At 45.8% G+C, this 23,414-nt stretch overlaps 1 protein-coding gene across 1 annotated transcript in view; it reads left to right on the top strand.

Annotated features, from left to right (window-relative positions):
- LOC121278827 (cyclic nucleotide-gated cation channel beta-3-like) overlaps positions 1-23,414 on the top strand; it is a 118,988-nt gene that overhangs the window by 80,580 nt on the left and 14,994 nt on the right. The window contains exon 11 of the mRNA XM_041189281.1: positions 488-571. Coding sequence (XP_041045215.1) covers positions 488-571 — 84 coding nt within the window. The remainder of the gene's footprint in view (positions 1-487; positions 572-23,414) is intronic.

The following is a 23,414-nucleotide window of genomic DNA, read 5'->3' as shown; positions in this document are numbered from 1 at the left end:
ATCTTGTCTGTTCAGCACGTGACTGAGTTGCAGCAAAGTGCTCTTCAGCTTTTATGATTTTAGAAAAGTATCTGCCTTAATGTATTAGAAAATGTAAATAAATCATGCACTTTATTTCAAGTCGGCCTGGTAAAATCCAGAACTGAGCAGGCTTGTGTTGGGTTTTCAACATGCCAACTGTTTTTGGGTATTTAACTCACTGCCCGCACGCAAACTTGTGCCCCTCTAGCTCCCCTCTAGCTAGTTAAAATTCTGCCCCAAGGTTTCACGTATTCATTAATTCCCCTATCAATATATCTTTTGTAATTCATGCAGGTAGACATCAACCACCACTTTGGAAGAACAGAATTGCTTTCTATCCATAATTCAGTAAACAAGAAAGATGTGCTATTTCCTAGGTATTTTGTAGATTTAGTGCTGTCTAAAAGCCACTAAAATGCTTATCTGATTGGACTTTAATCAATATTGTATTCCCTTGTCTCTCCAGGACTGTGACCAACAGATGATATATGACATGCTGCTCAGGCTGAAGTCAGTTGTATATTTACCTGGTGATTTTGTATGTAAGAAGGTAAGCTTCATTTTTCTCATGATTTTCAAATGTGCCTAATTAAATTCAGTTCGACCTATACTTCAGTCATGTATAACATTGTGATCAGAATTAGCACTGAAGTCAAATTATAAATATCTTAAAAAAGTGAGGCTTGCCAGTCTCACTTGACAAAAATATTTGATAATTATATGTAATTATGGAAATGTGATAATTTAATTACATTATAGGCATGTACTAGAGAAATGCAAAGATTGTCAGAAGCTTTCACTATTAATGTAAATTATTATTGGAAGGCATAATTAAACATTATTAGAAAAGTGGGTTTGATGCAGAATTTCACAGGCAGCAAAAATAATTCAAGCCTTCAAATCCTTCTTTCTATTTATTATTATTCATTATGTCAAGTAGAACTTTTTGTTTCTCTAATTTCTTTTACTGCCATGTTGCTAATTACACCTTCAGAGTGTAAATAGAAACATGGCAGTCTTGCCTTTCATGATTGTCTTTCATGTCTGGAATCTGGACTTATATTATTAATTATTTGATTAGTTGTGTTCTCTTGTGAGATAAAAATATTTCTTTGTCCATTGATAATAATGATAAAACAATTCAAACAACTGCCATTCTGACAAGCCTTCCATTAAATCCTTTTTTGATTCAGGGAGGCACATGAGTCATGCTTCATTTCATTCATGATAGCATCACATAAAATGATGCATCTTAATGACATTTATATTTTTCTGCCAAGTGTTTCCAAACAAGCCAAACAGTGTCATCTGTGGCTCAGTTGTAGTACTTTTGCTTCTGAATTAGAGGGTTGTCAATTCAAATCCTGTTTCAGAGAGCATGTAATCTAGGCTGATACTTAAATACCATGCTGAGGGAGTGCGGCACTGTTGAAAGTGTTGTCTTTCAGCTGAGGCATTAAACTGAGCCTCCATCTGCCCTCTCAGATGAATCTAAAAGATTCCACATCAATAATCAAAAAAGTAGAGGAGTCCTTTCTGTATTCTAGCCAACATTTATCCGTCATCCAACATCTTAAACAGATGATCAAGTCATTAACTTAATTTCTGTTAGTAGGATCTTCCTGGGTGCAAATTCGCTGCCAACAATTACAGCAGTAATTACACCTCAAAATTATTTCATTGGTTGTAAAGCACTGTCAGATAGCTCAAAAGGCACAACATAAATTAAATCTTTCATTCAGATTTGCTAGTGCCATGTAGTGCTCCTTTAATTGAATTAATCTACTGAACATAATCCTAGATATTGCAAAGCATTGCTATGGACAGTGGGGGAATAGAACATAAGAACCAGGAGCAGAAGTAGGCAATTCAGCCCCTCGAGCCTGCCCTGCCATTCATTACGATCATGGCTGATCTCCAATTTCCCTCCCTTTCCCCATAACCTTTCAACCCATTACTAATTAAAAGTTAAAATTAAATTATGATAGGAATGATTCCCCTCTTCTTTCACCTCCCGATTGAAAGACAGCATGTTTTTTAAGAAAATGTTTTGATGCCTGAGTGCCATAACTGTCAGGAACAGACAAATGACGGGTTTCTCATTAAGTATGAAAAGAAAGATAAATCTTTATTGTTGAACACCCGAATATACACAATTACACCCATACACACACCCATACAGATACACACACACTCAAGAAAAGATTGTGATTACACACATAGCCTGTGTAGTAGCTTAAGATTTCAAGAGTTCTCTGTTATACTTGTTTTTCCCTGGGGTGAAGACTTGAAACAATGAAGGCCTGTGATCCTTTGACGTTCTCTGAAGGAAAAGTTCTGATCGTTTTAGAAGCAATGATTCTCTGTTGATTTATGTTTGCAGTCGCATTTTTCTCTTATTCCGCTCCAGCCAAGGTACAATAGTGAAGCCCTGGTATGGCTCATCAGATAGAGAGTCTCTGCCTACTGATGTTTCTTAGGCAGGGTCTTTTCCTTCACTGGTATAGATGTTTCAGTTCTGTCTGCTCAGAATATGCCTTATTATATCCTTATCAGAAATCTGGGGGCAGAATTTTCTGCATGCCGGACAGGTGGGCCTGATCCAATCTCCGGTGGGCGGGGGGGTCGATCCCTGCCGGAGAAGCGGGCCACACCGCCATTTTAGGTAGATTTTTTACATCGTTCCGCCCGACATCATCCCGTGTCATTTACGTGTCGGTGAGTGGGCCCCGCCCCCTGCTCGCCGACGGCAACATTTTGCCCTAGTTTCTGTCATCTGACCACCTCTTTCCATTGTCCTTGCGAATAGTTCCTGATGGTTAGGCCATTGTCAGACCACGGAGTTAGAGTATCATTCATCCACATACCATCTTAATAAAATAGAGCTTTTCACATCTATTTTCTGGATTTCAAGTTTGGATCGACACGTCTGCAACTCTGTTGTGAAATCAGTCTTTTTAATTAGTTGGAGAAGTGCATCCATTAACCGCAGGAAGGGTTGTGTGCATTTTAATGATTTCTCAAAGATATATCCAGGAAGGGCCATTTGCATTTTAATGACTACATCAAGACTTGTCCAGACATGAAAAATAGCTGAGGGTTCTTGTGTATTTGAATGAAAGAAAATGCCACCAGACCTCTCAACTCCATTCTGTTTTATAAGAAAGTGTACATTTTTGGTTTATACTCCATGAGTTCATACTTATATATCTTAAGTTCTCAGTAACCCCTTTAAGATTTATATTTACAACTGTTGGCTGGAAGGAGGCATCTAATGTAGAATACTCTCTCCTGTGACATGGGCAGGATTTTTCTAATGACAGGGTTTCGCACTGGAAGAGTTAGCAGGGAATGCATCCCTGTTGATACTGGCTGCCCCACAGCCATTTAATGTTCCAATCTGACTGGCAGGCAGCTCAGTAGTCCTAACAGTGCCAAGAAACAGTGGGCAGGACAGGGATGACAAGCAGTCCTCAGATTCTAAGTCCTAGAGTCTAGGAGTGGGTAATTGCAGATAATCTCATGGTTGGGAGGGGAGGAGAGGCCCGAGAGAGGTGGGGGTTGTGATGGAGAGAACAAGAGGGGAGGAAACACCCAGAGAGGGCAGACTTTGTGGGGGTGGAGCGTGAACTTCTGGGCTTCACCCCTGCTCTTGAATTCCTCCTGCCAGCCTGAAAATTGAGGCCAGGCAGGAAACGGCCCTTAAGCGGTCATTAATTGCCTACTTAAGGGCCTCAATGGAGGCAAGGCTGGTAGATGGGCCAGCCCACCCTAAAATTGTGGACAGGTAAGTGCAGGCAGGAGGGTGGTGGGAAGGCCATCCAGGGAATTTTACAGGTCCCCATGTCTGCAAACCCATCTGAGATCATAACAATGTTCTGTCCCCTTAGCCCAAAACATTACACCGATGATACCTCTGGAGTCAAATTTTATGTCACAAAAGAATTAAATAAAAACACATGTTCCTAGACTGCCTGTACTCTGTAATTCTAACATTTACAAGTGGATGACAAGGAGTGGCTCAAAAGTGATACGCATAAAAAGGGTGTTTAAATAATCCATCAGGACTGCCCCATTCAGACATGGTGCAGCGACATACACTATTGGTATATTCCTCAATCACTCAATCTCTTAGGAGAGACAAATTTAGGAAAAAGTCTAGGAAATTCAATCTGATTTCCTCGGGCAATTAAGGAAAGCTCAAGCAGAGGGCTTTTAACTCAGGAATCTCACGGTTTCCAACTACCCTGCAATTTTTTGAAAAACTGAAGGAAACCAATATTCATAGCAAACTTGACATCATTGACTCTGTGAACAGAAATGCTTCCATCAGTTAACCTAGCTCAAATAATTTATACACCTACAGCCTCCCATTCCTGTACTACTCAGCCAACCCATCCACCTGAACTAAGTCTAATTGCTTCATCATTTTAAACATCATATATCCTCTAAACCTGTGCTTTGCTAATTAGGTGAACTTGTTAATTAAAATAGCTCAAACTCATCAAGTTAGGAACCCAAAGACTTGGGGCAGAACTGGGGCATGAGGAGGTGAGCTGAAGTGCAGACAGGGGTTAAATCTCTGAAAAAGTAGGTGTTGGATTAGGACCCAGATATGATCCCACCTACTTCTGGGTTTAACCCAGGGGGGCTTTGCAGGTGCCCAGGAAACCTGGATTCAGCTGTTGGGTAAATATTTACAATATGCAAGCAGACAATTAAGTTTGAATTTAACCCAGCATTCTGGCTTTGACAGCCAGCACACATATTCCCCGAGCTGCCTGCAACTCACTGGGACGTGGGAGCACAACAAGGACTGATTGTTCAATGAAATGGATGTTCTGGAAAGCCTTTAGAAAGTGAAATCGCAAAGCTTGTGGCCAGCCTTAGTGAAAGACTTGTGCTTGCAGGGTTAGTTCTGACAGCCTGAAGTCACAACTTTGAAGATCAATTTCAACTGTTTGGAAGCACTTTCAACTACTTTGCCATCTGAGGAGGAGGAAGAGGAGAATTTGAGAAGCTAGATGTGGCCAGGGTGCCTCCAGCTGCATACTTGGCTGTCAGAGAAGCCCATGATGTCTTCATCCAGGTGCGGTTTACTTAATCTGCATTCATAAGATCATCTGACAGTGCCACCAGAAACCCTATGCCACCCCCAGACTCAATTTATTGCAACAATAAGCAAGTGAGGTGAGAGTGACTGCCCTTGACATCAATGCAGCATTTGACCGAGTGTGGCATCAAGGAGCTGTAGCAAAACTGAGGTCAATGGGAATCAGGGGGGAAATTCTCTGCTGGTTGGAGTCATACCTAGCACAAAAGAAGATGATTGTGGTTGCTGGAGGTCAGTCATCTCAGTTCCAGGACATCACTGCAGGAGTTCCTCAGGGTAGTGTCCTAGGCCCAACCATCTTCAGCTGCTTCATCAATGACCTTCCTTCCATCATAAGGTCAGAAGTGGGGATATTCGCTGATGATTGCACAATGTGCAGCACCATTCAGGACTCCTCAGATACTGAAGCAAATGAAGCATGGGCAATATCCAGGCTTGGGCTGACAAGTGGCAAGTAGCATTAACATCACACAAGTGCCAGGCAATGACCATCTCTGACAGGAGAGAATCCAACTGTTGCCCTTTGACATTAAATGGTATTACCATTGCTGAATCCCCCACTATCAACATCCTGGGGGTTACCATTGGCCAGAAACTAAATTGAACTTGCTATAAAAATACTGTGGCTACAAGAGTAGGTCAGAGGCTAGCATTCCTGAGGTGAGTAACTCACCTCCTGATTCCCAGGGCCTGTCCACCACCTACAAGGCACAAGTCAGGAGTGTGATGAGAATACTCTCCACTTGCCTGGATGAGTGCAGCTCCAACAACGCTCAAGAAGCTTGACACTATCCAGGACAAAGCAGCCAACTTAATTGGCACCACATCCACAAACATTCACTCCCTCCACCACCGGCATAGAGCGGCAGCAGTGTGTACCATCTACAAGATGTACTGCAGGAAGCCACCAAGGCTCCTTAGACAGCAACTTCCAAACCCACAACCACTACCATCTAGAAAGACAAGGACAGCAGACAGATGGGAACACCGCCACCTGGAAGTTCCCCTCCAAGCCATTCACCATCCTGACATGGAAATATATCATCGTTCCTTCACTGTTGCTGGGTCAAAATCCTGGAACCCCCCTCCCTAACAGCACTGTGAGTGTACCTACACCACAGGGACAGCAGTGGTTCATGAAGGCAGCTCACCACTACTTTCTCAAAGGCAATTAGTGATAGACAATACATGCTGGCCTAGCGTGATGCCTACATTCCATGAACAAACATAAAAAAACTGCCAAACATTACATTTGCAGTTTTTCCTCCTCATAAAGATAATCAGACCATTCACCTGAAGAGTACTTTCCAGGAGGAATGGAGAATGTAATAATGTAGAGGCCAGGAGAATGAGAAGTTCAAATAAAGTCTTCCATTCATTGAAATAAGTATTAGCATAACACCATTAACATTAGTATACATTCCTACATGAATTCCTTTGTGCAAATATTAAATCTTTCACAGCCTCATCTTCTTACTCCCACATAGTGCAACTCCTGTGGCTTAAGCAAAACAGGAGGCAGGCTATTTTTTCCACTGCTCTGACACATGAGATTCCCTTTGCTGACATTTTCTGGGTTTTAAAGCCTGTGAGGGCCCCGACAAAGATTGTTCCATTTGCACCTAAGGAGGGGCAGACTTGGTCTGTCTGAGGTGGATCGCAAGGGATGAGAAGTAGGGATCTCTTAAGAGTCCCCACTGCCATGTACCCTCTCTCTATCTTCCCTCTTATGGCCCTCCTGTACATCCCTGCTAACCAAGAGCTGGAGAAATGTGGCTACATGTCAGTGAGGCATTGAGCCAACAAGGCAAACCTCATTATGTATTCTTGGCTGAGAGCTCAGAAATCCATTGTCCTGTCGCAGCCCCAGACAAAACATTGCTTGATTGGCAGCTCTGGTTCTCTGCTCTATGGTGTCAATTTCACAATGTTTATTTACACAAGATAAAGAGGTTTCAAGTCCTTGCAGTTTCTACCATTGATACTTTAACTGTTTTGGATGATTGAAACTTTAATTGGGCTGTAGTAAAAAGGAGGGTTTTTTTAAGGAAGTGGTAAGTTATCAGTTAATGACTTTTTTAAGTTTTTTAACAATTCCTACTGTCACTACTGCATTCCTTGTTTCTATACAGTGTATAGTGGGTAAATGGACATGGAAGTTCCAAAGCTTGGCATGAGGGAGCAAAGGAGTTGTTTGGGGGCATACCTTGGCTTAGAGGATATGAGGGGCCAAAAGAGATGTGTTGGGGTGTATAGCTGGCATGGAGGGCATGAGGGGCCGTAGGAGTGGTTGGGGGGCATGAGGTGGCATGGATGGGATATGGGGCGTGTGGGTGTGTGAGAGATGAGGGCTGAAGGGTCTTTCTGTTTTTATTTGAACTGGGACAGAGTCCCACAGCATAGAGGCAGACCTTTTAAACAGCCCCTCACTGCACCCAGCAGCCCCAGTGACTGCCTTCGAGCAACTGGGTCGGCTGGCCCGATCTAACTTGCCACCTTCAATTAAAATCCCATCCTTGTGGGCACTTTGTCCCAAGGTTGTCGGGCAAAGCCAGAAACTTTCTCACTCCGACTTCCCACCTCAAGTATGAAAACCCATCTCCATGTGACAACCTATTTCTACTGCAGTACGCATCAAGGTGTGTGCATACATGCGTTGGTGGAGGGTGCACATGTGTCATGTGAAGGTCCATCCTAAGAGCACTCACCTTTCTCTGAGACCTCCTCAGTCTGCAACCTCATCAGCTGCTCCATCACTGGTGGGAGACGAAAGACATGCTTTATTGTTGCCATGCAGAAACGTACAATCTCAGCACAGTGCATTTGATAACATTTCAGTTACTGGTAACATCAAATCAACATGAGTGAGTGCTAAGTGCTAAGTGGCAGTCCATTATTTAATGCAGTCACCAGGTCTCTTTCCATCATCAATGCCTAGAGTATGTACAACTCTGCTGATCTCCAGGATCTCCTGGACTCCTCCAATGTGGTCAGGGTGACCCTGACTTCAGGCCCCACCTCCAGTTCTATGCCTCTCCCTGGAGTTGTGCACTCTCTTCTTCACAATGAGAGAAAGCAGAGACTTATGTGCGAGAAGTGGACTGTGTGCTGAGGGCAGATTGAGAACATGTAAAGAGGGTGACTATCAAAGCTGGATGTGAGATGACAACAGGTGAGGGTGAGGTTGAATGCTAGCAGTCCAGATGGAGATTTGAGCAAGTAACGGAGGGGAAAGGAATGGAACTGGAGGATGTGCCAGTCAGTGGAGTGCTGTACAGAGGAACGCTAGGGTGTCAGAGTGATGACTGCCATCTGAAATTGTTATGACATTCACTTTTCCAGACGTAATAAGGTATTATACCTTTTCCGGCATTGAGTCCAGGTCCTGGGCTCCACATTCCTGTTGTTGACAACCTCTGCTACATCCAGCTACTCCTGCTTCATTTGGGTGGCTGGCTGTTTTTTCCCATCTATGGGGATCTTAGCCTTCGTTCTGGCCCTGACCGCCTCTAGTCTGACCCCAAAAGAAGAGACAGAGAACCAGGGGGGAAATCTTCCCACATCTTTTCCTTCAGATTGCCTCAAAAGCAAATTTTCCTGCAGCCGTTTTCACCCCGATAGGGCCTATTTAAATATAGATCCTTCATTGACAGAGAATGGGTCATCATCATGGCCATATCTGTGAATGCTGGGAAACCCAGAAGCAGAATGCTAATGATATGGCTGAGTTAAAGAACCATGGAAAGTCCACTTCAATTGCAAACAGGTTCCTAATACTGTACTAGCCTCCCCACTATGTGGGGATCCATTCCATTAGGATTCCAAAGCCTTGACCAATCAGTGTCAAGCTGCCTGGTTTAAATTTCAAACAATGCTTGGCAGTTAACTGCCACTCACCATTATTGGTGCTTTTTCCATGTCAATTCCACTTGTTAACCAATCAGCGCTCTCTTCACATACAGTATAAATTGTTATTTTTCCACTTATATTGGTATGCTTGTGACTGTCCTGATGAGTGCGAGACAAAAAGCTTAGACATGTCTCTTTTTTCAGCAATACTCAAGTTCTGCACCACTAAGCAAGTATTTGCTTTGTATACTACCTCCCTCTCCTGCTCCACAGCCTTCAGTGAGGATACAGGCATTATATTCACCTGTCTGGAATCTCCCAGACCCAAAAGTATAATGCCTCTTAACCACATTGAAAGATAAGTGCCACACATTGGGCCATCATCCTAAATTGTTGTGGAACTACTTATCTATTTTATGTCAAAATCCAATTCCAGGTTCTGAACCCATGGGCTTTGGTTGTGCAGACACCAGCTATTTTTATGGGAGGCAGCCAACAAATAGGCCATTTCTGCATTCGCCATCCAATTAGGGGCAGTAGGCTGAACATGGATGTGGGAGGCCCAATAAGAGAGATCATCAACAGGATAGCTAGCTAGGAACTACACTGGGACAGGTGAGCGCTGCTCAGGCAGATGGAGAATGAGGGTACCTCAAAATAGAGAAGCTCATGAAAGCATCCAAATACTGTCCAGAAATCATGGCCCCATAACAGCCAGAGGCAACAGTCTGGAGATGGCACGCTTCCATGTGAATGAATTCACCCATATACAGCTTTTTTTATCCGTTATACTAATATGTTTAACAGGCTATGACAGCGCTATGACCTCGCACCATGAAGCCCCTCTGAGTCATTGCCAGGCTCTGGTCACATCAGAGGCTCATTCGGCGAGCTAGTTCTTGATTCCATTGACAATCCACCATTGGGAAACCTGCCTGGTTGTGGGATCACATCAGGGAGCTGTGTCTGATCAGAGTTTCCCTAATAACCCGTTTTCCCCTCATCTCCAAACGCGCACTAAGAGGTGTTATGATCTACTTAGAGACCAGTAACTATTTGCTTAAAGTAGACAAAGTTCAAAATCCCAGTCAACCTCTAGGAGAATAAAACCACAAGGTTCCATGATTTTAAACAAAAAAATAAACTTTACTGTATAAAGACAGAAAAGTATAACAATTTACAATAGCTATCTTATACTCTAACGTTCAGAGTTAGTATGACTTACATATGAATTAACATGCAAATTGTGATCAAACATACCACACTGAATGTAAAATAACAGATGTGACCAGGACAGATCCCACAGATTTCTCAGCAACTCACAAACATCAGTAACCACTGTGAATCACAAAATCTTGTTAAAACTCTGTCTCCCTCATTTTCAAAGATCTGACTTCTCTCAAGAGCCACTCTGATTCAGCATGCCTCAATGGCTGCTCAACTCCCAATGGTTCAACCTCTTCTCCTGAGAATGAAGGTATTGGGGGGCTGAAGTTCAGATGGTGGTGTTGGGGGTTGAAGTTGGAAGAGGGGAATGAAAGTGCTGGGAGTGAGGTTAGGGGGTAGGGAATACAGTGGGGAAGGGACTAAAGGGGAGAAGATGGCAACTGGGGAGGTAGGTGTAAGCGAGGTGGAAGGCATAAGGTAAGAAGTCTGGAGCAGGGAAGGAGTGCAGAGAGGGGAGGGGGGCCCCGGGGGGATGAAGGAGTGCAGAGAGAGGAGGGAGTAAGGGTGGAGGAAGAAGTAAGGATGGAGAAAGGAGTAAAACTGGAGGAAGAAGTGAGGGTGCCTGAGGGAGTCAGGAAGGGGGAAAAGTAAGGCTGGAGGATGAAGTGAGGCTGGATGTATGGCTAGAGGAAGGAGTGGGGGCGGGAATGGACTAAGGCTGGTGGAACAATGTCTCAGGAAGTCAGAAAGGGGGAAGGACTAAGTGGGGTGGGGAGTCCGGGCGGGGGGTGGTGGGTGAGGTGGTGGGGGGACTAAGGCGGGGGGGTAAAGGGTTCCAGGTGGGGGAGGGGTTCCGGAGGGCAAGGGGTCAGAGGAGGGCACGGGCTCCAGGGGGGGAAGGGGTCCCAAGAGGGGCAGGGGTTCTTGGGGGGAAGGAGTGCAGAGGAGGGAAGTCCAGGTGAACATGCAAGGAACATGATGGATCCATGACTATCCCCTGCGGAGTGAACTGAGGGTGGTCATGGTATGAGGGAATGGTGAGAATGACCGAGGGCAAAGTGAGGCTTTAGTGTGGGAATGTGAAGGTTTGATGGTAGCAATAGAATGGACGACATGGGTAGTTGGTGGGGACTCGGAGGCAGACATGGACCCTGGTGTAGGAAGGAGGAGGTCAGGGAAGTGAATGTGGATGGGGGTAGGATTTTTAGGAAGGAAGGAAACATGCATGTTCCACTTCTCCCAAAGAGAAAGGTTTGTGACCGATAAATCACAGAGGGGAAGGTGATGGTGGGGGGGGGTCAACTATGGTGGGGGAAAGGAAATGGGTGACTGATAGAGGGGAAAAAGCAAATCCAGCCCATGCTGTCTAGATCAAAAGTAAAATGACAGTCGTGTAGGGCGAGATCAGGTGCTGCATGTGAGTGTGATCATTGGGTGCACAGAGATGCAGGTCAACTCAGATGGACAATTGAAAATGAACCCCAGCAGGCAGCATTCAAAATGCTCAGGACATTGAGGTGAGTGTGATACGTGAAGGATCCTTGTGCGTGGGAGAGTGCTTACACGAGGCTCCGAAAGGCCCTGCTACAAACACACACACTTCTCCCTGCAGAATCACTCGTTGGCTGGCTGCTCCCCCTGCGGTGATAGAGGATGAGGCTGAGGGGCTCACAGACAAAGAGGATTTGGAGGGAGAGGACAGCCTCTGAGATTCCTTAATGGATGACCCAGGGGTGTCCAGCTGCTGCTTCTCCTTCCTTTGGGTGATTGGCGGCCCCAGCCTGACTCCTTGAGAGGAAGGAGCACCTGGAGGGATGTCGAGGTGCCCCTTTTCCCTCTCGTGTTGCCACTCCAGGGACTTACCCATGGCTTCCGAGATGTCTGCACACATCTCCACGTTCTGCTGGACCAGGGTCTCCATGGTGTCCGCCATCCTCCCCATGGAGACCCCCATACATGCACACGTGGGCACCACTTCATCAGAGAGCAGGCATACGTGCTCCTCCGGCTCTCATGCCATTCTGGTGAGGGCTTCCAACAGCTTTGCATGATGTTCCCATGCCTTCTGCTGACTCTCCACAATGAGTTGGAAGGCCAAATCCAGAGGCTTGTCATCTGACTCGGACCTCAAAGATGCTTCTTCCCCAGCAGTCCTCCGAGCGCCAGGGAGCTCGGCCGGACCTGCCTCCTCCTGCTACAGTCACATGTCGGTGTAGTGACCACCAGGTTGTGAACTCAAGCCTGCTCTAGATCTAAGTCCCACCAAGGTGTGTGTCTCGGCGCTGGTGGAGGGTGTGGGTGGGGGCTGTGACGGGTCTTCCAGGCAGCTTATTTCCAGCCCTTCAATAGAGGAAGTGTCCTCTTGGCTGGAAGTGAGGACATGGATGGAGCTGAGGGATTGGCTGGCTGAGGGTGTCAGCCGCTTGGCAGAGCTCCCTGTGAACAAAAGTAGAGATAATTAGTACATGGCAGCAAAGTCAAAAGCAAGAGAGAGAGCACTCACAGTTGCATTGAGAGAGGGATGATGTAGTGCAGGATCCTCACGTGGGTGTTCACCGCCGACCTCACCGTCACAGCAGGCATGGTCCACATCCTCACCAGTCAGCATGATGGCACACTCCTCAAAGTGAGTTAGGGACCTAATGTGGGCCACTGCAACCCCGGTCTGGGACCTCTCCCTGATATTGTGAGCAGGCTTCTACTGCATGGAAACAGATGGAGATAATGTGAGCAAGACACATGGGACTGTGTGGAATGTTTGTGCGGTGAGTGCAGCCATGGATGGGATGAGGACGTGAGCCGGAGAGGATATTGAGTCTGATGGTGATGTGAGGGTGTGAATGAGAGTTAGTGGTGTTGTCCTTTGAGGTGTGAGATCCCTGTGAATGTGTGATGGGTTTGTGAGTGTGTGAGTTGAGAGTGATGAGAAGAATAAATTACCCTGACGAAACAGATGAGACCATTCACCCTGTAGCAGTACTGGGTGGCTGTCCTCTTTTGCAGGACATTGGCGCTGAGCACCACTGCCACCGCCTCCCATGCTGGATTGGTGATGCTGCTGCCCATCCTGCAGCCAGAGCAGGGTTAGAGGACTTCACAGCGAGTCTCCACAGTGTCCAAAATACACTCAAGGAACACGTCACTAAACTTGGGGGCTGCAGTCTTTTTGCCTTTCAAGGCCATCCTGTCTTCCGTGCAGTAGTCGTGGGCTAGAAGCTCTGAGAGGTGTGCTCAATGCTACACTTTAAATATTGCACCCCACATGATGAAGTGGCAACGTGATGGTGTGACGGGCAAATGAGAGCCATGGAAACAGCATGTTTCCCGGGAATGCATAAATAATGTGGTGGGTTTGGGATGATACTGCATGAAAAGCCACCACTGCAGCCGGCAGGTGAAACGTCATTTTACTCACCTGCTACTGCACTTAGTGCAAATCTGGGATGATTCTACCCATAGATAAATTGAAACCAGAGAACCTTCTTAAGCTCCACCCTTCACCATGACAATGTAGTCTTTCGGGGTTCACTGAATGCTTTTAAACTAATTTTGCTCCAACTCCCAAAACAAAACATCTTTCTGGGCTGCACTTTGCAAGCAGCATAGGTATCATCCCTCCAGTTCTCCAGCCAAGCAAGCCCACTGCTGTTTTATGGCTCCATCTCTTATATTCTGGCTCGATTAAAAACACATGAGTAACCTTCTGAACTGCCATTTTCTTTTAGGTCTTCTGGCAATCTCTAAAGCCCAGCATTTTAGTTACCTTAATCTTCACAACAGCAGTCTTCTCAGAACTAAACTTTACCTCTAAAATATTAGCATGAACCATGAACTAGATATTCATCACAGAGGTCTGGAGGATTCTAGTTAAAGTGACTGTAAGGAGGGGTCATGGAAGAAGGTAACATATCTTTTACTCTCTGGTGAGGTAGTTGAATTTCTTCTGTCGCTATAAAGGTTTCCTATGTTCAAATAGATGGTACTCATAGCTGATGTGAACTTGCTCCATAATATTTTGCATGTCCCTCCTTCTCCATGAGTGGAATTTTGTGTAAGTGATGTGAGTTCAGCCCACCAGTGGGAAACCTGCATCCTCATTCCAAGGGGTGCCTGACACTATTTAAGTGCAAATCAGGCACTTACGTGGGTAGCGTCAGGCCTCCTACAGAAGTAAGTCCCCAGTGGGGTCAAAGTCCAACCCTCAAGAGCTACTGAAGGGGGTGGAAGCTCTCCAATGCCTGCAGTGCTGTTGGGAGTTGTGGCTGCTATCGATGATGCAGTGAGGCCTTCGCCAAGTATCAACGCTGAATCTTTGAAGACAAGTGAGTGTGAGCAGGTTGGGGGTCACAGGGAGGGGTTGGCTGGTGAGGTGGGGGGATGCAAGGGCAGTGGTTGGCTCCCAGCATTCCACCCCCCCCCCCAACCCCACCACTGCCCCTTTCCTGGGTCCTTCAATCAGGAATCAAGTATCTTTGAAAAATGGACTGTTCTGATTCCCTCAACAGGGTTTCTGGGAGGCCTTCAAGAGGGATGAGACCAGCATGAGTTCAGGAGAATCTCTGAGCCACCACTAAATGCTGGTGGGCTTAACAATAATGGCCTTTGTGGCTCGAAAATGAGCCTAATTAGCTAGTGCGCTCATTCCTCGTGTCATTACTTTACCTCCACTATCTAAATAGGGGTCAGTTTTTCAGCCAGCAGAAATGAGCCTCACAGCTTTCCCTGCCGAGCTCACTTCAGCGGGCTCCATTAAATCCCAGCAATGTCTCTGCAGGGAGGATATTCTGCATCAATTCCTGGAGATTAGCTGCTCTTTTCCTAGCTCTTCCAGATTTCTTGCTTTTCCAGTGCTATCTGTTCAACTCTGAGCAGCAGGAGGCTTATTATCTTGCTACTGCACAGGTCTCTTCCTTTTTTATCTTATTATCTGTCTTCCACTCCTCTCCAAAACAGCCATTCAGGGTCTCCTTGGGACATTACTACTGCCATATATAATTTCTGTCCTAATTACTCAAGCTTATATTTCTCAGACACAACTGTCAAAGTGGCTCAGAGTAACTAAAGATGTTTATTTATATAAATGTAACAATTTGACAAGTACATAACAGCAAAAGCTCTTGTACAATGACAGTGGTAACTGGTTTGATCTTTTAAAATTGAACTGATTGCAGTGAATGTAATGAGTCTTTTTTTATTCATTCATGGGATTTGGGTTTCACTGGCTGCACCAGCATTTATTGCCCATCCCTAATTGCCATTGAGAGGGTGGTGGTGAGCTGCCTCAAAGAACAAAGAACAAAGAAAAGTGCAGCACAGGAACAGGCCCTTCGGCCCTCCAAGCCTGCGCTGATCATATTGTCCGTCAACTAAAACATTTTGCACTTCCGGGGTCCATATCCCTCTATTCCCATCCTATTCACGTATTTGTGAAGCTGCCTCTTAAACACCACTATCGTACTTGCTTCCGCCACCTCCTCTGACAGCGATTTCCGTACACTTACTACCCTCTGCGTAAAAAACTTGCCCTGCACATCACCTCTATAGCTTTCTCTTCTCACCTTAAATCTATGTCTCCTAGTAATTGACTCTTCCACCCTGGGAAAAAGCCTTCTGACTATCTATTCTGTCCATGCCACTCATAATTTTGTAAACTTCTATCAAGTCACCCCTCAATCTCTGTCACTGTAGTGAGAACAACCAGACTTTCTCCAACCTCTCCTCATAGTTAACAACCTCCAGACCTGGCAGCATCCTGGTAAACCTCCTCTGCACCCTCTCCAACGCTTCCACATCCTTCTGGTAATGTGGTGACCAGAATTGCATGCAATATTCCAAGTGTGGCCTAACCAAGTTTTATACAGCTGCAGCATGACTTCCCAGCTTTTATACTGTATGCCAAATGCCTTCCTGACTACCTTATCCACCTGCATTGCCACTTTCAGTGACCTGTGGACCTGTACACCCAGATCCCTCTGCCCGTCGATGCTCTTAAGGGTTCTGCCATTTACTGTGTAATTCCTGAGCTGTATTAGACCTTCCAAAATGCAATACCTCGCATCTGTCCAGATTAAACTCCATCTGCCATTTCTCTGCCCAAGTCTCCAACTGATCTATATCTCGTTGTATCCTTTGACAATCCTCTTCACTACCTGCAACTCCTCCAACCTTGGTGTCGTCTGCAAACTTACTAATTAGCCCAGTTACATTTTCCTCCAAATCATTTATGTATACAACAAACAGCAAAGGTCCCAGCACTGATCCCTGTGGAACTCCAGTAGTCATAGCTCTCCATTCAGAAAAGCACCCTTCCACTGCTACCCTCTGTCTTCTATGACCAAGTCAATTCTGTATCCATCCTGTCAGCTCACCTCTGATCCTGTGCAACTTTACCTTCTGTACCAGTCTGCCATGAGGAACCTCGTCAAAGGCCTTACTGAAATTCATGTATATAACATCCACTGCCCTTCCATCGTTGATCATCTTTGTCACTTCCTCGAAAAATTCGATCAAGTTAGTGACACACGACCTCCCCTTCACAAAACCATGCTGCCTCTCACTAATATGCCAATTTGCTTCCAAATGGTACTAAATCCTGTCATGAAGAAACTTCTGCAATAACTTCCCTACTGACGTAAGGCTCACCGGCCTGTAATTTCCTGGATTATCCCTGCTACCCTTCTTAAACAATGGAACAACATTGGCCATTCTCCAGTCCTCTGGGACCTCACCCGTAGCCAGTGAGGATACAAAGATTTCTGTCAAGGCCCCAGCAACCTCCTCCCTTGCCTCCCTCAGTACTCTGGGGTAGATCCCATCTGGCCCTGGGGACTTATCCACCTTAGTATTCTTCAAGACGCCTAACACCTCCTTTTTTGATCTCAACATGATCCAGGCTATCTACACACTCTTTCCTAGACAAATCAACCGCTAAGTGCTTCTCTTTGGTGAATACTGATGACAAGTATTCATTCAGTATCTCTCCCATTTCTTCTGGCTCCACACACATATAGCCACACCATAGCCTTTGCAGTATCCAGTGCCTTCAGCTGTTTCTTGATGTCATGTGGAGTGAATCGAATTGGCTGAAGCCTGGCATCTGTGATGCTGGGGACTTCCGGATCATCCACTCGGCACTTCTGGCTGAAGGTTGTAGCAAATGCTTCAGCCTTACCTTTTGCACTGATGTCCTGGTGTCCATTGAGGATGGGAATACATGTGGAGTCTCCTCCTCCAGTGAGTTGTTTATTTGTCCACCACCATTCATGACTCAATGTGGCAGGACTGCAGAGCTTAGATCTGATCCATTGGTTGTGTTATTGGTTAGCTCTGTCAATCAATTGCTGCTTATGCTGTTTGGCATGCAAGTAGTCCCATGGTATAGCTTCACCAGGCTGACACCTCATTTTTAAGTATGCCTGGTGCTACTCCTGGCATGTCCTCCTGCACCCTTCATTGAACCAGGGTTAATCCCCTGGCTTGATGGTAATGATAAGGTGGGGGACATGCCGGGCCATGAGGTTACAGATTGTGTTCAAGTACAGTTTTGCTACTGCTGATGGCCCACAGCACCTCATGGATGCTCAGCCTTGAGTTCCTAGATCTGTTCAAAATCTACCCCATTTAGCACAATGGTAGTGCCCCATAACATGATGGAGAGTATCCTCAATGTGAAGGCGGAATTTCGTCTCCACAACGACTGTCCAGTGGTCACTCCTACGGACACTGTCATGGACAGATGCATCTGCAGCAGGCAGGTTGGTGAGGATGAGGTCAAGTATGTTTTTCCCTCCTGTTGGTTCCCTCACCACCTGTCGCAGACCCAGTCTATCCTTTAGGACTCAGCCAGCTTGGTCAGTAGTGATGCTACCAAGTCACTCTTAGTAATGGACATTGAAGTCCCCTACCCAGAATACATTCTGTGCCCTTGTCATCCTCACTGCTTCTTCCAAGTGGTATTCAATATGGAGCAGCACTGATTCATCAGAGGGAGGGTGGTACTTGGTAATCAGCTGGAGGTTTCTTTGCCCTTGTTTGACCTGATGCCAAGAGAATTCATGGGGTCCAGAATCGATGTTGGAGACTCCCGGGGCAACTCCCTCCCGACTGTATACCACTGTGCCACCACCTCTGCTGGGGCTGTCCTGACGTTGGGACAGGACATACCCAAGAATGGTGATGGTGGTGTCTGGGACATAATCTGTAAGGTATGATTCCATGAGGTCAAGCAGTTGCTCTCCCAATTTTGGCACTAGCCCCCAGATGTTGTAAGGAGGACATTGCAGGGTTGGCAGAGCTGAGTTTGCTGTTGTCATTTGCAGTGCCTTGGTCAATGCCAGGTGGTCTGTCCAGTTCCATTGATTTTTTGAGACTTTGGAGCAGTTTGATACAACTAAGTGGCTTGCTAGGCCATTTCAGAGTCAGTCACGTTGCTGTGTGTCTGGAGTCACATGTAAGCCAGGCCAGATCAAGTAAGGACAGCAGATTTTCTTCCCTAAGAGGCATTAGTCAATCAGATGGATTTTTATGACAATCGACATTAGATGTTTTAATTACAGATTTTTATTGAATTCCTGCCGTGGCAGGATTCGAACCTGGGTCCCCAGAGCATTACCCTGGGTCCCTGGATTATGCATCCAGTGACAATATCACTATGCCATCGCCTTAACCAACAGCGTATAACACATTCCAACATCCAGGAGAAACCAGACTCTGACACTTTTCATGATTCAATCTAGTAGGGCAGAATTTTTCCCGGCCCTATGGTGGCGGGAATAGAGGTGAGTGGACAAGTAAAGTAGCATGAGGATGCATCAGGTTGTCTTCCCCATGTTACCAACCAAATAACACAGATACAGGCTGCCAGACAGATTAGCCTTATACTGAACTGTCGCTAGCATTTAATTAAGGCCACTAGTCAGCCAATTGTCAGTGATTTTTCCAGTGATTTGTGATTTTGCAAGGGGCATACAGAACATCAATGAGACATTTCCTCAAAGGAGGGGACAGCACAGTGGCAGTTAAGGCATAGAGTGAAGTGGCAGCCATTTCCTGAGGCTTGTGCTGAGTCAGCAGGCTGTATGGCAGAGATGAGAGCTAGAAAGTTTGGAGCCAGTGCGCAGGATGAAGCCAGAGTGAAGGGCCGCTGGTGGAAAGTTGTCTCCCAGATCCACTGCGCCAATAAGACAGGATTAGGTGCTTGTGAGGTTCATCACCATGAAGACTTCATTTTTCGATGTATTCCCTGCAGTTAGAGTTTGAATCTTCCAGTGAGGAGAAGGGGGGTTAGAGGTGGGGAAGCAGCCACAGGGAGCAGCTGTGCAGCAGCCAGTTCCAATGGATTGAGGAAGTGATGGGACTTGGGCAAGGAGGGTGCATGGGGGTAAGAGAGCAACCTCATGATCAGAGAAGACATTACCCAACAGAAAGAGTGCACCATAAGAGGTTCAGGTTCATGGAAATGTGCGAACCAATGTCTCTCCAGGAAGTTGATGGTGAAACTGTGTAGAATGCTAGAGCAGGAGTTAACGCCATTTGGGAAAATGTGGACATCCAATGCCTATTGCAGTGAAGGTCATGGTCATTGACTGTGTCCACTCCAGAGTGATATATGTGGCATCTCTTGGTCAGTGGCTCATCGCCTGATGACAACCTGATGCATCCTCATGCTACTTTACTTGTCCACTCACCTCTATTCCCGCCACCATAGGGCCGGGAAAAATTCTGCCCTACTAGATTGAATCATGAAAAGTGTCAGAGTCTGGTTTCTCCTGGATGTTGGAATGTGTTATACGCTGTTGGTTAAGGCGATGGCATAGTGGTATTGTCACTGGATGCATAATCCAGAGACCCAGGGTAATGCTCTGGGGACCCAGGTTCGAATCCTGCCACGGCAGGAATTCAATAAAAATCTGTAATTAAAACATCTAAGCAGGTGACAGATGCCATGTGCCATTAGGCTGGCCAATATGTCAGGCTTATCACCAATCAGGCCACTCAGGATGAGAGGATGGTGGGCTGCAATGCCATTGTTGGAGTTCCCAGGTACATGGGGTCATTGACTGTACTCATGTGGCCATCAAGGATCTTTCAGAGCAGTCAGACACCTTTGTGAACAGAAAAGGGTTTCACTCACTGAATATTCAAGTTGTCTGCAACCACCGTAAGTGGATCTTACAGTGTGTGCAAGTTTTCTGGAAAGCTGCTATGACTCCTTCATCCTCAGACAGTCCAAATTGCCTCAGCCATTCTGACTACCCAATACCTTCATGGCTGGACACTGGGGCCAAATGGTATCAACTGAAGACATTGCTGCTGACACCTATTTGCAACCTCAACACAGGCAGAGAAGACACACAACTGCAGCCATCTCACTAAAATGGCCACTATCAAGCAGGCCATTGGCTTTTTGAAGATGAGGTTTTGATGCCACAACAGACCTTGGGGAGCCCTGAAATATGAACCCTCAGGGTGCTCCCCATAATCTGTGCGCTGTACACAATCTGTTGCTCCAGAGGAGAGTAGGGCTGGAGCTGGAGGACCACAATGAGTGCACCTCCTCAGAGGAGGAGAAGGATAAGCATGAGGCTCATCAACAGCTGCCAGCCAATGGAGAAGCCGCCTTGGGGCCTAGGTCAGAAGGTTATGACATGTATCACAACAAGACTTGTGACTCTCTCATCAGCACATGAATCCCAGTGTGACAGACTGCCAAATCATAAAGTCCTCATCCTGAGGCATCCTTGTCTTTTCATGGGATGCCCTTACCATCTCAGTGGCCCTGTTATCACAACATGCCAAGGCCTCTGTTAACATTCATGCTCATGAACTGCCTACCTTTACATGGTGTCCAGCTCATTGCATCCACAGCTAGCGAGGGCCCATTGGTGCAGGTAGCCCATCTCTTCCATCCATCGTTCCATAGACCTCATGGATGAGGCCATGCTATGAGGCTATGTGTACACTCTCTGCATCCACTTGGTGCTGACCTCTATGTATCTCTCAATGAGGGTGACCACTCTCTCAAAAGAGGAGGTTATGCACCCACATGCCAGAGACATGGCACTACTTGTAGAATGGTTGGACTCCTCCATCATTTTCAAATGGGGACGTACAGCCTCTGAAACTCTGACAGATTTTCACACATTTGACACGGCTACTCCAGGATTTGCTGTTAAGGTTCGCCATTTTCAAAAAACTACACATCATTAGGATTCTCTTCACTCCTCCAAGGGGAAGTGGCCACCATTCTCACTGCCTCCGTGACCTCCTACTGCACTGGTGGACTGAAATTATGTCATGGATCTTCTGAAATGTCCACTACACTAGATGCTCTTGTCTCTGTCTCACCCACTGCTGTATCTTCTGGAGAGACATGATTTAAGTGAAAGAGCTGCTCCTTCAAATAACTCCTGGTACCTTACCTTGATAAGGAGCTTCCAGTGGTATTAAAGGCCCTCACATCTGCCACAGCTCATACATGATCAAAGGAATAATGGAATCCACTATCACTTAACTAAATCACCATGGGTTCCATACCATGTCTCCCTCAACAACACTCATAACCCATCAAAGCTCTATCACATTGTCCTCCATTGGTGTCACCATGGTAATGAAAGGCATTCCACCTCCTGTCCATTTGCTCTCCTTGGCATTGTGAGTGTGAGGCAAAGACATATGCAGTGTCACTCACAGCTCATAGTCTTGCTATGCTGTTCATTATGAGGCACTGTAAATGTGTAGCAGCGCATCACTGGGATGGCAGCAGCAGACTATCACTCAGCCAACTCAATGTGCTACTTACCCCTAACTCATTAAGGACTACCGATACACAGAAACTGGGCACCTCAGTTGGACGGTGGTGCCTGGTCATGCCCATGCATGGGTCAACCACCTATTCTCACTTTTCATGGCGCCTTGTCATTTGTTCTGGACTGCCATATCATAATTATGAATGCCATTTTCCTTTTCAGACTGCACCAGGTCATTGACTTTCTTTGGGCACTGGGCCCACGGGCCCATGTCCTTGCAACCATTAATTTCCTTGGCCACCTCCAGCTATACTTAAAATTAAAGCAAAATACAGCAGATGCTTGAGATCAGAAATAAAAACAGAAAGTGCTGGAAAAACTCAGCAGGTCTGGCATCATCTATGGAGGGAGAAACAGAGTTAACATTTTGAGATCGATACATCCCTTCTTCAAAACTGAGGACAGGTAGAAATGTTGAAATCTTGTGGAAACTTTGATTTTTTTTTTACCAAGTGCCAGTCTGTATCTTGTTTTTGTTGTCAGGCTGAGATGACCTTTATTCTGCTATTGACACCTACACTCGGCCTATTCTAGCTAAGTTTTTCCAGCACTTTCTGTTTGATTCTAACTATACATTCTTCATGATGTTTGATGGCCTTTTCCTCCCATCAGTCGGAAACCACTCTCTGTTCCCTTGCTGCTTGCAGGAACATCTCCAGGGAGATGTCACTAAATCTTGGACTGACACTGCCACCATTCCTCTGCAGACTCCCTTGTTCAGCCTTCCAATGTACCCTGTGACTGCAGGCAGCAGACTCCCCTTTAAAAATAGTGCCCGCCTGCCACCCATAATTGGCCAGCTTGCCCGCCTGCTGGCCATTGATTGGCTCTGCATGGCAAAATCGGCAAGGAGGCCCCAAAACCCACTTGTGCGGCTGTCCAATCCAGAAATGACCCTGTCGTCGGGTTCTCCATATGATCAGTAAAATCCAGCTTTCTGTCTTAGTCCTGCAAGCCAAAGCCTTAAATTATCCATTGGCATTCAGACTGCCTGGACTACATGCTACTAGCTCAATGGTTCTTCTAACAGTTTCATTTCCAGGTTGAATGACCCATAGCTGGGAGTTGATTCCATTATTCAGATACAGCTTAAGGCTTTAGTTGCACATTAATGTTGTATTGAAGTCCAAACAGAAAGCAACCTTGTGAAATCCAGATATTTCAAAACCAGATGACCTGTTACGCCTTCCCAGTTTTAGCTTTACATTTGTATAAAGCACATATTATTAATACATACACAAAGCTCATTGTGCTTCTATTTATATTCAGTGACAATGCTGTGGACTGTGACAGTGAATTAAATGCTTTATTTATCTGCAATTTTTATGTTTTTATAATCATTTTATTGGTTATTCAGGTTACTTGGTGGATTTAGAGAAATAATACACTTGAAATAACATGGCAACTCTTACATTATCAAGCTGTATAAAAGTGTCATTCTTGTAGAAAAACACTGC

This window comes from Carcharodon carcharias, chromosome 6 (genome assembly GCF_017639515.1).
Source record: "Carcharodon carcharias isolate sCarCar2 chromosome 6, sCarCar2.pri, whole genome shotgun sequence".
NCBI classification, from domain to species: domain Eukaryota; kingdom Metazoa; phylum Chordata; class Chondrichthyes; order Lamniformes; family Lamnidae; genus Carcharodon; species Carcharodon carcharias.
This window is presented reverse-complemented; position numbering and strand designations above follow the sequence as displayed.